Source organism: Stigmatopora argus, chromosome 20 (genome assembly GCF_051989625.1).
Source record: "Stigmatopora argus isolate UIUO_Sarg chromosome 20, RoL_Sarg_1.0, whole genome shotgun sequence".
Taxonomy (NCBI): Eukaryota; Metazoa; Chordata; class Actinopteri; order Syngnathiformes; family Syngnathidae; genus Stigmatopora; species Stigmatopora argus.
This window is the reverse complement of record NC_135406.1, coordinates 10,309,458-10,324,802: the sequence shown is the minus strand read 5'-3', so window position 1 is coordinate 10,324,802 and position 15,345 is coordinate 10,309,458. Positions and strand designations below refer to the sequence as shown.

The 15,345-nt window shown below is 43.2% G+C and overlaps 1 protein-coding gene across 7 annotated transcripts in view; it reads left to right on the top strand.

Moving 5' to 3' along the window:
* Positions 1-14,845, top strand: part of LOC144065558 (uncharacterized) — a 34,040-nt gene extending 19,195 nt beyond the window's left edge. For 4 of the 7 annotated variants that reach the window (XM_077588518.1, XM_077588519.1, XM_077588517.1 and 1 more), the window contains 2 exons: positions 7,590-7,832; positions 10,168-14,845. In XM_077588518.1, the coding sequence (XP_077444644.1) occupies positions 7,715-7,832; positions 10,168-11,582 (1,533 nt within the window). In that variant the 5' untranslated portion in view covers positions 7,590-7,714 and the 3' untranslated portion in view covers positions 11,583-14,845. Of the gene's footprint in view, positions 1-2,419; positions 4,364-7,589; positions 7,833-10,167 lie in introns of those variants that run through there. The other 3 variants (XM_077588514.1, XM_077588520.1, XM_077588515.1) reach the window with 3 other exon arrangements.
* The last annotated feature ends 500 nt before the right edge of the window (positions 14,846-15,345 follow it).

Sequence of the window (15,345 nt, the reverse complement as noted above, 5' to 3'; positions counted from 1 at the left end):
TGGCGCCGTTCATGCGGCAGCCAGTGGCAGTAGCTCTGTCCGCTCTTATGTTTTTCCGTGTTTTACAGCCCTTCTATCTTTTTTTAATTACATTCTAATATTTCTTAATACATTCCTTTTTACTTTACTGTGCAAATAGAAGAACAAGCGGCGAAATCAGGTGAGAACTGTCTAAATCTGCTGTGTGTGTGGTTGTGCGCGTGCGTGTGTGTCTAGTATGTGTGATCGTTTGTCTTCAACCTACACAATGGAGCAGGGGTAGGGAACCTATGGCTCGGGAGCCATATGTGGCTCTTTCCATGGGTGCATATGGCTCTCCACTAACCTGTGAGGTAAAATTTGAAAATGAATGGTGAGAGAGCTGAGTCCCGAACATACTAATAGGAGCATCATTGTGGCGTTGACACTACCTCTACCACCACTTTAATCATAATTTTGTTTATTATTACACTTCTGAATGCATGATATCATTGATACTGATTTATTAGCAACATCATAAAAATGTTGTCAAAAGAGTTCCGAGACTTTTTATACTTAAAAGTGGTGAAAGGATAAAAAGATCACACATTTTCAGGTAATTTTACTTTTCAATTCTGAGAATGGCTCTCAAGAAATAACATTAGAAAATATGAATTGTTTATGACTCTCTCCGTCAAAAAGGTTCCCAACCCCTGGACTACAGTAAATGGAAATTAGCCCTCGGCTACAATCTTACATATATATGTTCATTAACATGAAGATAAATATGTTCATTAATATGTGCTATCCCTTATTAAATAAATCAAAGCAAAATCATGGAAAAATATTGCATATAAATGGAAACTTGACTATCTCATGTGACACGTTCAGCAGAAAAGTCATTTGAACGAGAATGAGAAGTGAGAAGGACAGATGCGTAAAATAAGGTAAAATTTAAGTCGGATTTGTGCATATTCTAATGGCATTTATGAAGATGTTTTATTCATAGATATTTTTTCATTCATTTTCTGAACCGCTTTATCCACTTTAATCACTCACAGGGGGTGCTGGAGCCTAGCCCTGCTGACTTTGGGCCAGGGGCGGGGGACACTCTGTATCGGTGGCCAGCCGATCGCAGGGCACAAGGAGACGGACAGCTATGCATACTCAGACCCAAACCTAGGGGCAATTTTAGAGTGTCCAATCAGCCTACAATGCATCTTTTTGGGATGTGGAAGGAAAACGGAGTACTCAGAGAAAACCCACGCAGGCCCAGGGAGAATATGCAAATTCAACACAGGTGGACCGACCTGGATTTGAACCCAGGACCCCAGAGCTGTGAGGCCGACGCGTGAACCACTCATCCGCCGGGCCGCCCATTCATAGATCTTAATCATTACATTTTATTATTATTAAATCATGTATGTGTAGTAGACATGCACTTGCTTATGCCAGGTGTGATACTGGTGTGTGCCCAAAGTGAGCAATGATGATGTTGCTCACACCGGTACTCAGTGTGCTCAGGGAGGTTGTCTTTCTGCCCAGACAAGCTAAAAATTAGAGCGAACATTGGGTATAAGTGTGGATGGTTGTCTGTCTCCTTGTGCCCTGCGATCGACTGGCCACCGCGACCCGAGAGAGGATAAAGCCGTTCAGAAAATGAGAATCTCGGCTGAAATGTTTGCACTTTGCTTTTGGTCTCTTCAATTAAAACTCTTTAAGTATACCATGAATGTCCTGGTTTCCCTGCGATTGGCTCCACTCCCTCCTTCACCCCCACACTACGTGACATTATGACAAGACAAAGAAATGGGCTGGTAAATCGGGCTGCTGCTATTCTCCTTTTCACTCACTGCCACACCACAGGTAACTAAATTGTGGGAATCTAGACATTATTTGCAGAGGCAATCATTTATTTGTGGAAAAAAAATCTTGCATCTTCATTCGCTTCAATTTTAAAGTCAAGCTTCCATGGAATTGCTACACAGATAATGGAAATTCCCCTTCTACATAACAATTGAGACTGACAATCATGCACACACACACCCATAACTAGGGGCAATTTAGAGTGTCCAATCAACCTACCATGCATGTTTTGGGAATGTGGGAGGTAACCGGAGTACTCGGAGGAAACCCACGAAGGCCCAGGGAGAACATGCAAGCTCCACAAAGATGGACATGACCTAGCTTTGAACCCAGGACCCCAGAGCTGTGAGACTGACGCGCTAACCACTCACGCCAAAAATGTGTGCATTTAATTTAATATTCCTACACTTTTAAAATACAAAAATTCTCTGAATTCTTTAGCAACATTGTTATGCCGTTGATATGCAAAAAGGAGTCTCATAAAAAAAATCATTATGATTAAAGCGAAGCTAGAGGTACCGTTAGTGACACTCCTATAGTGTGTTCGGGACTCAGCTCTCTCACTAGTGGTTTCACATTTTATTTTACAGGTTAGTGAAGAGCCATAAGCAATCCAACAAAAGGACCATAAACAGCCCATGACTTCATTGGCAGTGGTGGGATTTGGACCCACGCCTCCTGAGAGACTGGATCTTAAATCCAGCGCATTGGACCGCTTGGCCACTCTACCTTGAATGAGGCTGATTGAGGGATTGTGGACTTGTAAATTGTGAAATAACCTTAAAAACCCTTATATTTAAATATTAAAATGTGTTATTTGTTACTTGCAATAAGATCAAACACAATGTAACATTTAAAGCAAATGTCCTTAAAAATACCTAACTTTTTCTCAAAATGTAGCTTTTCGATTTAGTGTCACGGCTAGACAAGAACTGGACTTCGAGCTGCTCTCTTCACGCTGTGGCATTAAGAGACCAAATTTAACATTATCGCCCCCTGTCTAAAATCTGATTTGAGAACTTGTAATGAGACAGTAGAGGGCGATAATGCTACAGTACGTTGGCTGCCATCAACCGTAAAACCTCAAGGGGAAGAAGAAGAATGGATTCGGGCGTTCATTTCTGCATGGCTGGGGTTTTAACTTTTTGTTTGTGATCCTCTTGTTTCTCCTCAATTTAATTTAACTTAAATGAAACGAAACCTCGACAACATACTCAACATTAAATAGTTTGTGGACTCGAACGTCAGTCCGTTTGTCTTCAATCCGTTTTGGGAGTCGTACTTTAGCCTAGCCGAGCTGGCAGCTAACAAAGGAACACGTCGTCTGCATCAGTACGTCGTCAAGCGAACACAAAAAAAGTGTGAAAAATGTCTGGGAGAACGACGCCGGTTGCGGCAAAGTTTCAGAAGGAACTTAATGGCTTGAAAGAGGATCTCTCATGTCATCAACATTCTATTGTTTGCAAAATGATGCAAGCTAAAGTTGTTCTTCACAAACTCGAAGGTACGTTCACTTTTGACGATCATTAGTGCATAATAGACAGATATATACTTTACGTTACGCAATTAATATTTCATAATAAAATATTTAACGGGGTGGCAATGTTGTTTGTGATCGTGACTATTGAATGAATCGAAGCACGACAGCGCATAGCATTTTGGGTAGAACTGAGAACGTGCTACAATGATGAACCACTAGATGTCGCTAACTGCTTAATATTCATTACTATGATCTCTAACATCTTCCTTCCTTTAGATTACTGTTCTGTAACTTTAAAGTAACCTTTTATTCACATTAAACATTGCTGCCCACCATGACATATTGTTCTGAACATAAAGTATTCTTGTATTATGCTTATTCCTGACATTAACCCTTGTACTAACAAAATGACACTTTTTCCTCTTTTTCTTCTTCAACAATCGAACAACAAACCGAAAGTCTCTTGTGCAACTTCTTCGTGTGTGTGTGCTGTCATTGTCTGTATGCGTGGGTCTGGGCTTAGTAAGGGCAGCATGCAGCCTACACCCTAGTCGAGCCCATGTTTTCATGTATGCTCTTCTACGATCACCAATTCAGTTTAGGCGGTGGCCGTGAGAGGCAGCCACAACGTGTGTGGACTGCCTGGCCTGGTGAGTCGCTGCGTCTCTCCGGTGTCTGGCATCGTCCTGGTGCCGGTGTAGACGGGGCGCGAGGAGCCTGCTTGCTTGGGGCGCTGGGGCTTTCCGCACGGTGCGATTCCCCATGCCCTGACCCATGGGCAGTCTATGCCCGGGCTGATGTCCCAGTCACATGTCCCTGTTCCAGACTTCGCTGTTCCGGCCCCCTTATTGGCATTATTTCCGTCGAGCGCTCTGCCACTCGTAGATCCACGCAGTTGCGCCTGTAGAGAGTGCCGTGAACATCCACCACGAATGAGCGAAGAGCAACCTTCTGAATGCATTGGCCCAATGGCCATCTCCCAGTGCGGTCACCCGGAAGCGGCTTCATTCTGATCTGATCTCCCACATTTGGCTCTGGGGGATCCATGGCGGATCTGTCGTAAGTCGATTTCGCCGTCCGCCGTTTCCACACCAACTTACCAGTCACTCCGACCACCACATGTGGTTGCAGTAGGCTGTCTGCAACTGGTAGAGAGGATTTCAGCCTCCTTGACATTAAGCGCTGGGCGGGGCTACTGCCTAACCCCTCTGTGGGCGTGGATTTCTCGTTTAGCCCTGTGGCTAACACAGAGTCCTCAAATTCAGCACGAAAAATGTCCCAGTTCTTTGCCAAATACCCGAACATTTTCATGCCCTCCGGCGCAGGAATCACATTGTTTGCCATTGCTTCTAGTTTTAGCCAGCCACTCCTGACACCATGTTTCAGATAGTGTCTTAATTCAATTGAATACAAACAACAGCGCGTAGTATTATGGCTAGAACTGAGAACTTGCTACAATGATGAACCACTAGATGTCGCTAACTGATCACTATACAGTACAGTGGTACCTTGACATACGAGCGTAATCCGTTCCGAGACTGAGATCGTATGACGAGGTTCTCGTAACTCGAGCGGACGTTTCCCATTGAAATGAATGGAAAAAAAAATCGTTCCAGCCCCCTGAAAAAACACCAAAAACAGGATATTGGATTGGAAAAATGTTTTATTTCTTCTAATTCCCCATCTATTAACAAAGTAACACATAACTAGTGGTTTAATAGAAATAAAGTGTTTAATCTAACTAAAATTGGGCGGATTTCGCAGAGGGGAGAGGGCCACAAAAGGGGCGGGGGGCTTCGATTTTTTTTCCACACAACGCACTCGTAAACGGAACAAACACTCCACCCTCACGTTCGCTATCGATGGGCTGTTTGCTGTCCCTTCAAAATATTCCGAAAATGATGCACACAAATGTCCTCACAATCGGATAACGCACGACCACTTGCCAACGAGCAGCAGTCTTTTATCAGCGATCGCTCCACTGCTCATGGGAGCCTCGGGGGCGCTGGCTAGCGGCCCCCTTTTAGCTTGTAGCATCTGTGTTCGCATCCCCTTGAACGGCGCCTATGATAGAGTTGCTACTGTGGATGCTATTGCGGGGAGTCGCGAGCCAGTGCCCCCGACGTTCCCATGAGCAGCCAACGGGCAGCAGTCTTTTATCAGCGATCGCTCCACTGCTCATGGGAGCCTCGGGGGCGCTGCCTAGCGGCTCCTTTTAGCTTGTAGCATCTGTGTTCGCATCCCCTCGAACGGCGCCTATGATAGAGTTGCTACCGGGGATGCTGTTGCGAGCCAGTGCCCCTGATGTTCTTATGAGCAGCCAACGAGAAGTAATATAATACTCCTCGTATTAGATAAAAATAACAGGAAATGCAGCAGCTGAGCTTACCCACGTATTGATTGTGGGTAAAGTTTTATTCTGAGTGCCATTGCCTGTCGGCGTTGTGTGCACGAGTATACTTCATTACCCAGAAAGCCCTCTTTTCCCCGCGCATGCGCGGTGTGCGTTTCCTGGTCTGAATAACTCATCCGGTGCTCGGAAATATTGTTATACATGAAAGATATGCAAAAAAAAAAATGCCATGGTCACCTGGCTTGGTCGCATCACAAAATTTTGACCGCATCACGGGCGAATTATTCGATCGAAATTTCCCTCGTAAGACGAGCATTTTGTATGACGAGCGGTCGTATGACGAGGTACCACTGTACTATAATCTGTAACAGCCAGTGGCGATGACGTCATATACAAGCGGCGAAGATTTTGCCTTCAGATGGGAAAAACATAAAAAGAGAAAGGAAAAAAAGAATAGAAATACGAAACATATTGTGGAAATGTGTGAATTATAAACCTTTTCTCCAATGGAAAAATGATAACCAACTGATCTTTTTTAGTCTTTTCGTTTTAAAAACTCATACAATCAATACAACCAAGATAACGAAATAATTTAATTTATAAATGCCATTCGGGTATAAATTGTTAAAATATTTAGAGACACAAGTCAAAGTTTTTGCCAGGTTTAACAGTATTAAAATTTAAATATACAAAAAGCAAATTGATGATACGAGTATCGGGATTAATGAATATGCCACTTAGTTATACATACTATTATCCTATTAATATTAAAACATGTTTTCATATTTATAAGAAAAATACGTGAAGCCAAACAATATGTATTAACAGGGGTTTGATACTCGTGGACTGCAACATACATCATAGATCAATTTACAAATAGAACGTTTGAATAAACCTTAGGAATGACAATAACACACTTTTTTATTTCCGTTAAAAAAGAACACAACATATCGACAAAAAGCAGCGATTCCGAAACAATGTCTCCCAATATTGATTTCCCCCCAAATTTTCAAATATAGATTGAATAATATACATACATGAAACATCTTATTTTGAACGGAAGGTTGGCATTACGGGAAACTGTCTTTCCCATCATGCACCCCTGACAGGAAATGCAAGGGCAAAAAAAATAAAGATGGCCGAATAGGGAGCGCTTAGTCTGCGAATATTTGTCTTTTTGCCCGTCTAATTTGTCTTTTAATTTCAGTCACTTAACTAAACTGAAGTATTGACGATGTTTCTAGCATTATTCACTATACGGTTTCAACATCAGTCATCCATCTTAAAACTGTGCGACTTTATTTAGCTTAGCTTCGCTAGCTAGCTGCTATAAAAAAAACAAGCGTCTCCATCAACACGTCGTCAAAAAAGCCGAATTCAAGTGTGCGAAATGGCTGCCATAAAACAACAACAAAGTTCCAGGAGGAACTTTTTGACGTAAAAGAGGACCTTACACGTCATCGCCACCCCATTGAATGCAAATTAATGCTAGCAAAAGTTATTCTTCACAGAATAGAAGGTGGGTTCACTTTTGATGAGCATTTGTTTACAGTACACGGCGTGATTTATAATTTCCGTGTCCAAATGTTATTCTATTGATGTTGCAATGTATGCGCGACTATTTAGGTGTACATTTTATTATCTCCCAATTCCATTTTTAAAAGCCTGCAGTTGGGAATACTACCCGTGGATTACAATATTTTGCATGTGTGAAGACGTTGACTGCGTCTATTGGTCCAAAATTTCATGAAACAAAATAAACCATCCATCCAGCCGAACCCCAATTTACAAATTTCTCAAATACACACTTCAATTTTAAAAAAAGAAACGTCTGTCTTCTTTCAAATTGTATCATAATAATAATAATAATCGGACATAGGCTATTTAGCTGACTGCGTCTGATGTTCCGGTCCTTTGCCATCATCACTGCAGACATCTTCCTTCCGCTGTATGTTTCCCTGGTGAGGCCCATTCTCAAGTATGGTGTCCAAGCTGCATCACCGTACCTCGCCAGGGACATCCAGCATCTGGAGCGGGTCCAGAGACTTGCAACGAGGATGGTCCGCGGCCTCAGCACAATGTCCTACGAGGAAAGATGCCAGCGACTCAATCTTCCGACCCTTGAGGCTAGGCGTTTGCGAGGGGACCTGATACTGGCCTACAACATCCTCCACGGTAACTACAACATGCCCCGCGATCTCTTCTTCACGCCCGCACCTGATCGAGGTCTGAGGGGTCATCCGTGGAAGGTGTATCCTCGCAGGTTCCGGTTAAATCGGCGGAAGGCTGCTTTTTCGGTGCGCATCGCCGGACCTTGGTGGTCGAGAAGCCGACGGTCGCTCAGTTCAAGAGAGCTCCGAATGACGTGTTGGCCGTGAACCAGTGACAACACCGTGTTTTTTTTTGTTTACACACTTCCTTTATCTTCTTTACATGGCCCTTAGCCTTTGTGCTTTTCTTTCGCCAATAAATTGAATTGAATTGAATACCCAGCTGCTTATGACAAAATTGGTAGTGCTTCTCCACAAGGTGCGCTTTCCCGGCAAAAGGCCCAAATAAGTGATAATTTCAGACTCGTTGGCATTCTGCCGTGATGGATACATCGCATCACCCCTCAAGCGCAACCAAATCCCGGCGACTGCAGACAAAGTTTGCCTCGCAGATGCCAACAAAGAAAAAAAACGGATCACTTACCTTCAGTCAGCCAGTAGGAGGCAGATCGCCGCCCAACGTCCTTCATGTTACCTCACCCCGAAGTTATTACACAGAAGGGATTGTGTGTCGTGCTACTGCAAGTTCAGAGTCCTGATGGCTGTTGGAAAAAACTGTCCTTAAGAATATTTGTACGTACTGTGTGAGACCTTCCAGCTCCTGTCCTCTGGCGCGTCTGCCAGAGGGCAGCAGCTGGAACAGGTTGTGACCAGGGTGGTATAGGTCCCCGGCAATGTTCCGGCTCTGCTGAGGTAACGAGGGCTGGCAATGTCTTCCAGTGAGGGCAGAGAGCAGCCGACGATCCTCTGGGCAGTGTTAATCACTCTGCATGGCCTTTTTGTCTGTTGCCGTACTTCCAGCGTACTACACTGTAATGCAGGATGCTCTCCACAGTGGCTCAAGAGAAGGTCACCAGAAGCTTATTGTCCAAGTTGTTCCTCCTGAGTACCCTGAGGAAATGGAGTCTTTTCTGGGCCTTCTTCACTACTGCCGTGGTGTATGTAGACCAGGAGAGCTTATCCGTCACGTGGACCCCCAGGAAATTAAAGGACTGGACTCTGTCTACACATACTCCATTTATGAGGAGTGGGGCCAGATCAGAGCTGTGTTTGCAAAAGTCCAGGATTATTTCTTTAGTTTTCGTGGTGTTCAGTGTGAGATTGTTCACCGAGCACCACGAAGACAATTTGTTGACTTCATCTCTGTAGGCCGACTCATCCCCTCCTGAGATGAGTCCGACCACAGTGGTGTCATCGGCAAATTTGATGATGGATTTAGACTGGTGGGTGGGTGTACAGTCGTATGTGTACAGGGAGTACAGAAGAGGACTCGGTACACAGCCTTGAGGGGAGCCAGTGCTCAGTGTAATGGAGGAAGAGAGGTGGGGACCAAGTCTAACAGTTTGTGGTCGGTTGGTTAAGAAGTTCTTAATCCAGTAGCAGATGAAAGAGGATAGTCCAAGGTGGGAGAGTTTGTCAGCTAGAATGTCCGGTATTATAGTGTTGAAGGCTGAGCTATAGTCAATGAAAAGCTTCCTCACGTAGTTCCCATGGTGCTCCAGGTGGCTCAGTGCTGTGTGTAAAGCAATGGTGATAGCATCCTCAGTGGACCTGTTTGCTCTATAAGCAAACTGGTGGGGGTGAGGGACAGGCAGAGATGGTCTGATCTAGCTAGGTGAGGGAGGGGTGTGGCTCTATAAGCATGTTTGATATTAGAATAAACATGGTCTAGAGCGGGGGTGTCAAACCGGTCCTCAAAGGGCCGCAGTGGGTGCAGGTTTTCATTCCAACTCAACAAGAGGATACCTTTTGCAAGTGTAATCAGTTAATTAAAGTCAGGTGCTACTTATTTTAGAAGACACCTGATTGGTTAAAATGTCGGCACTGGATCGGTTGGAACAAAAACCAGGACCCACAACGGCCCTCGGCGGAATCGGTTTGACACGTGGTCTAGAGTTTTATCTCCTCTGGTGTGACACTTCACGTACTGGATAAACTTAGGTAGAACAGTCTTCAAACATGCTTTGTTGAAGTCACCAGTGACAATAAAGACTCCATTGGGGTGGTCAAGCTGCTGTTTGTTTACAGCCGCTAGCAGGATGCTAAGTGCCGTGCTAATGTTAGCATCCGGTGGGATGTAAACTGCCATTACAATGACAATCGTTAGCTCTCTAGGTAGATAGAAGGTTCTGCACCGTACTGCCAAGAGCTCTAAATCCGGGGAGCAGTGAGTGTTAATGATCTTACTGTTGCAGCACCATTCATTGTGTATGTACACGCATATCTTTGTGTCTTTGCAGGTTTCAGAAATGATCTTGGTGCTGATGGGCAGGAGTATGTTGACCTTGAAGGGGACGTTGAGCTCCCACAAATCAAAGAGGAGGAGCCAGAGTTCCCTCAACAACAAATGGGAGACGAGCAACTTCCGATCAAAAGGGAGGAAGATCATTTCACCTGGCCACTTAGTGAGCTTGTGAAGAGGGAAGATGTTCTGGACGTGGCCAGCGGAGGAGCCGAGCCTGCAAACACCACAACATGGCCCCCAATTAAAGAGGAGGAGCCAGAGTTCTCTCAACAGTGCAAAAGAGAAGAGCAACCTTCAATCAAAAACGAGGAATGTGTCAAATGGTCAACTGGTGAGCCGTTCAAGAGTGAAGATGCTCTGGGCGTGGCCAGCGGAGGGGCGGAGCCTGCAAACGCCTCAGCATGGCCCCAAATTAAAGAGGAGGAGCCAGAGTTCTCTCAACAGTGCAAAAGAGAAGAGCAACCTCCAATCAAAAACGGGGAATGTGTCAAATGGTCAACTGGTGAGCCTTTCAAGAGTGAAGATGATCTGGGCATGGCCAACAGAGGGGTGGAGCCTCTGAGCGGCAGCTCAACAGAAGGATGGCGAGCAGAAAATTTAATTGCTCCTTTATCAGATGGCAACGACTTGCTTTTTGATGATGATGATGATGTTGAAGATGTTAAGAAAAATCCCAGTGGCGACAAACTCTGCAAATGCTTTCAGTGTGGGAAAACTTTTGGGAAAAAGTCTTCTTTGAAAACACATTTGAGGAGCCACACTGGGGAGAAAACCTTATCATGTACAGTTTGTGGTAAAACATTTACACACAAGGAAAAAATTAAAATACACACAAGAATCCACACGGGTGACAAACCATTTTCATGCTCAGTTTGTGGTCGAACATTTACACGGAAGGAACACTTAAATCTTCACACAAGAACCCACACTGGTGAAAAACCATTTTCGTGTTCAGTTTGTGGTCAAACATTCACACAGAAGGGACACTTAATTAGTCATGCAAGAACCCACACTGGCGAAAAACCATTTTCGTGCTCAGTTTGTGGTAAAAGATTTACAGAGAAGGGAAACTTAAAAATACACACAAGAACCCACACTGGTGAAAAACCATTTGCGTGCTCAGTTTGTGGTAAAAGATTTACAGAGAAGGGAAACTTAAAAATACACACAAGAACCCACACTGGTGAAAAACCATTTTCGTGTTCAGTTTGCGGTAAAGCCTTTTCTACAAATGAACACTTAAAAAGCCACATAAGAACACACACTCCTGAAAAAACATTTTCCTGCTCAGTTTCTGGTCAAACATTTTCCCAAAGGAGAAGCTTAAAAGAACACTTATTAACCCACACTGGAGAACAATGTTTTCCTGCTCAGTCTGTGGCCACAGATTCGCTACAACAGTCCAATTAAAAAGCTACACAATTGAAAAACCTGAAAAGAAGACTTAACAACCCGCACATGAGAAAAGCCCTATTTTTGCTCAATTTGTGGCAGGAATATCTTAAAAACACAATTACCCACATCGGTCAGAAACCCTTTTCCTGCTTAGCTTCTTGCCAGAAATTAAGTCGTAAGCATAGACTTAAAAGACGCAAATGTAGTGTGATAAGCAGTGGCCAATCACGGCTTTGCTTGCTTTTTCAATTTCTGTATGAAAGATCCTTATAATCAAAGTATAATTGTATTTTGCATTCAGAAAATCATGTTTACACTTTAATGTGTAATGTCGATCCACACTATTCAAATACAGTAATATCTTAAGATGCAAGCTTACTACGGGATCGAGTTAGTATGTCAATTTACTCGTATCGCAAGTCAATTCTTCCCATAGAAATCAACAAAATAAAAATGAATAATAATAATAATTGGACATAGGCCCTGTCGTCATCATCAACAACAAAAAGCCTACTTGTCATCACACCCAGAAACTGCGTATGACGAAATTGGTGGTGCTTCTCCATAAGCTGCGTTTACTCGGCAAAAGACTTAACTAAGTGATAGTTACGGACTTGTAATTTGGCATTCTGCTGTTATGGATATCCGTTTCCATCCTAAAAAAAAACACCAAAATTTGTTCTAATATACTACCGACTCACAATTGGGAACCATCTGGTATGCTCATATCTCAAATTTGTCTCGTATGTTGGAACACTTGTATGTCAAGGTATTACTGTATAAGAAAATTGAGTGTCGTTGAAGATTTTATTTACTTCCCAATTCTATTCGAAATAGTAGAGCATAAATTAGGAAATTACAAAGTAAATAATCAATAGTGTGATCTAAATGATACATTAGTAACATTAGTAGATATATGGTGTGAAAGACAATGAATTTGCTCAAAATAAATAAGTAGTACAATGTCCTTATTCTTTTGTCATATTATAAGATGAATCACGTTTTTAAACCGATTTATCGTGTCATCTTTTTGGTAGTTCCAATAAAGCTCTTTTTTGGCGAAAAATACTTTTTAGGTCTTTTTGTTGACAAAATCAGCCTTCCAAATTCAAAGGTGACAAAAAAGAGAAGTGTTATTTGCTAAGATTTAAAACTAAGGAAAATGAATACATTAATTTGAACAATTTGACAAATTAATATATTAAAGATTGTTTTCTTTCTACAGGTGTGAAAATACAGTAACTTCATGTCTGAAATTAGTGGTTAATTGTTTTTATCTTTTTGATGTTGAAGGGGATAATTGGTAGAAATGTAACTAGATTTTTATTTTTGCTTTACTTAGCTGTTTTTCCATTAGAAAAGTCATATTAATACATCTGCTTGCAACGGAGTAAATGCTTTGCTCCTTAGTTAGACCAAACAACAGGAAGGTCGAATCCTCTTGGACTGCTGGAATGTGGAGAAGAACCTTCGGCTTTACATGACCTTCTTTTGTTTTGAGAGCTAAAACTTCTTTTGTAATTAGGGTCCTTTACCTATGACTTCTCACTCCTATTTTCCCACCCATCCCTTGAGAGCTGAAACATCCATTGTAACTAGGGTCCTTGAAGCTAATAAACAGGGAAAAGATGGGTGTATAGTGAGAATGAACCTGGACAGAAACGAGTTGGTTCGATTCTCTCTTGCAAGAATTTCACAGAGGATTGTCCCGTCTCTTTATTTGTGCGTGCATTAGGGAATGTCTATTGGTGAACTTATACCACTACTGGGATCCAAGGGTGAAGTGGTCATCCTGCCTTTAACTTCCCCAGTAGCCACTAAGTGCTACTCACTGACTCTCACTCATTCCTTCATCTATGTCAACTTGATGGGCCGGGACCTTCTTATCAATATGTGTCCTGTCATCAAATGCAGCCCAGACGGACTATATCTGCACTTTCCAGATGGACTCTCATTCTTTTGCATTCACGATTATCGTCCTGAGTTCCAGCTTCCACAACTCCAAAACTCTCCTGCAAGGCACCAACAAGCAACTGCCCCAATCTTTGCTGACATCTACTGGGCTCGCAGTGACACCGACTCCGACAGCTGAAAACAAGCCGAATGCTGCTGGCCTTTGTGGCTGCCCTGGGTACGGCACCTACGTACAAATGACTTGGTTTTTGACTGCTTCCATTGCACGCTCTACTATGATAGGGAAGGTAATGAGGTCTATACAGATTCTTTCCAGACAATTGAAGGACACACTTGGCTAATACATTGTGGCGATTTGTTTATTGGTAAGCCTGGAGTGGCTTTCAATACACATGTCTGATGAACAATTAAAATGGTACATGAAGAATAGCCCTCCAGATCCCACCATGTCACCATCTCATCCACATGTTTCCATGATGATATCTCCTCACTCAGCTAAAGACTTTGGGCCCTTTGTACGAGAATACATGTTGGCAAAGGATTGGAAGTCCACCATAACTCAATCGTCGTTTTATTCTCCATCTCTTGATGTTAATTGTGTCCAATCTGAAAAAGACAAACCATGCTCCGTTTTGGAGCATCGACTGTTGCACAGACACCATGGTTGAGAAACAATGGACAGCGACATGGCCCCAATGGTTCTCGCTGACCTGACGGACACAATTTGGTCCGTGAGCTTGTCTAACGTTGCTTTTGCACTTTTCACATGACTTCCGATCCCGTGCATGTCGAATGCAGTCCTTATAATTCAACTGTACATTTCAGTAAATATTACAATGACATTGAAAAAGACTTTAAAAAGTACTTCGTCAAATGAAAATGACAGTGACTGAGGATGCCAATCACATATTTGGATTATTATTTATTAAAAAAGCAATACTTTTATTCACTTGTCCTGAACCAAGATGCCTCTTGAATTGTATGACGTTTTCCTGCTTCCTACCTTGGCGTCTTGTGGAGCTTGCATGGCGTTGAGGGGTACCGGTTTGTTGGCCTCAGTATTGCATTGCTTTTTGCATATGGTGGTTTTGTTAGCTTCATCAGGCCGTGATCTCCAACTCTCGCTGGAACAATTTGCAACTGAGTGTGAAGCAGCCGGGATGAGAATCAGCACCTCCAAATCTGAGAACATGGTCCTCAGTCAGAAAAAGGTGGCATGCCCTGTCCGGGTCAGGTATCAGGTCATTCCCCAGGAGTTTAAGTACTGAAGACTGGGAAATTTTTACTCGTGTTTTGTTCATTGCAGTGAAGTATGGGTGCCCACAAACTGACCCCTCTGCACCCCGCTGAGCCCATAAATCATCGCAGTGAAGTGGGATTTTGTATTGCTTCTTTGGTGACATTTGCGGGGAGAGTGTTTCCTTTGATGCATGAGTGCACAACCACCGGCGCATGCGCGAGCACAGTGTTACCGACACATCTGGACGGACCACAGGAGAGGGCAGAGCCCTGGGACCGTTGTGGACTATTCAGCATATCAAAACTGCAACCTGTTTTAGAATTGTTCTTTTTGACCCAGAGCTGTGGAGGGGAGCAACTCTGAATTGGATTTGTATTTAAATGGAATAAATATTCTGTAGAGTAACCGAGCGTATTTTGGTTGTCCCTGTTCAAATTTGAGCATGCCCTTTTGTTGAGACGACAAGTCAGCTATAGTTTAATATAGATAAAAGCAGATAGAGTAAGACAGAGTCAGATACCAGGGCTTGTCGTCTAACAATTTTGGTGACCCTGATGTGATTCGAAAGAGCCGACGGTATCCGAGGAGAAACGAGACTGGTCGACGCCGGCGTCCGGGACTTCG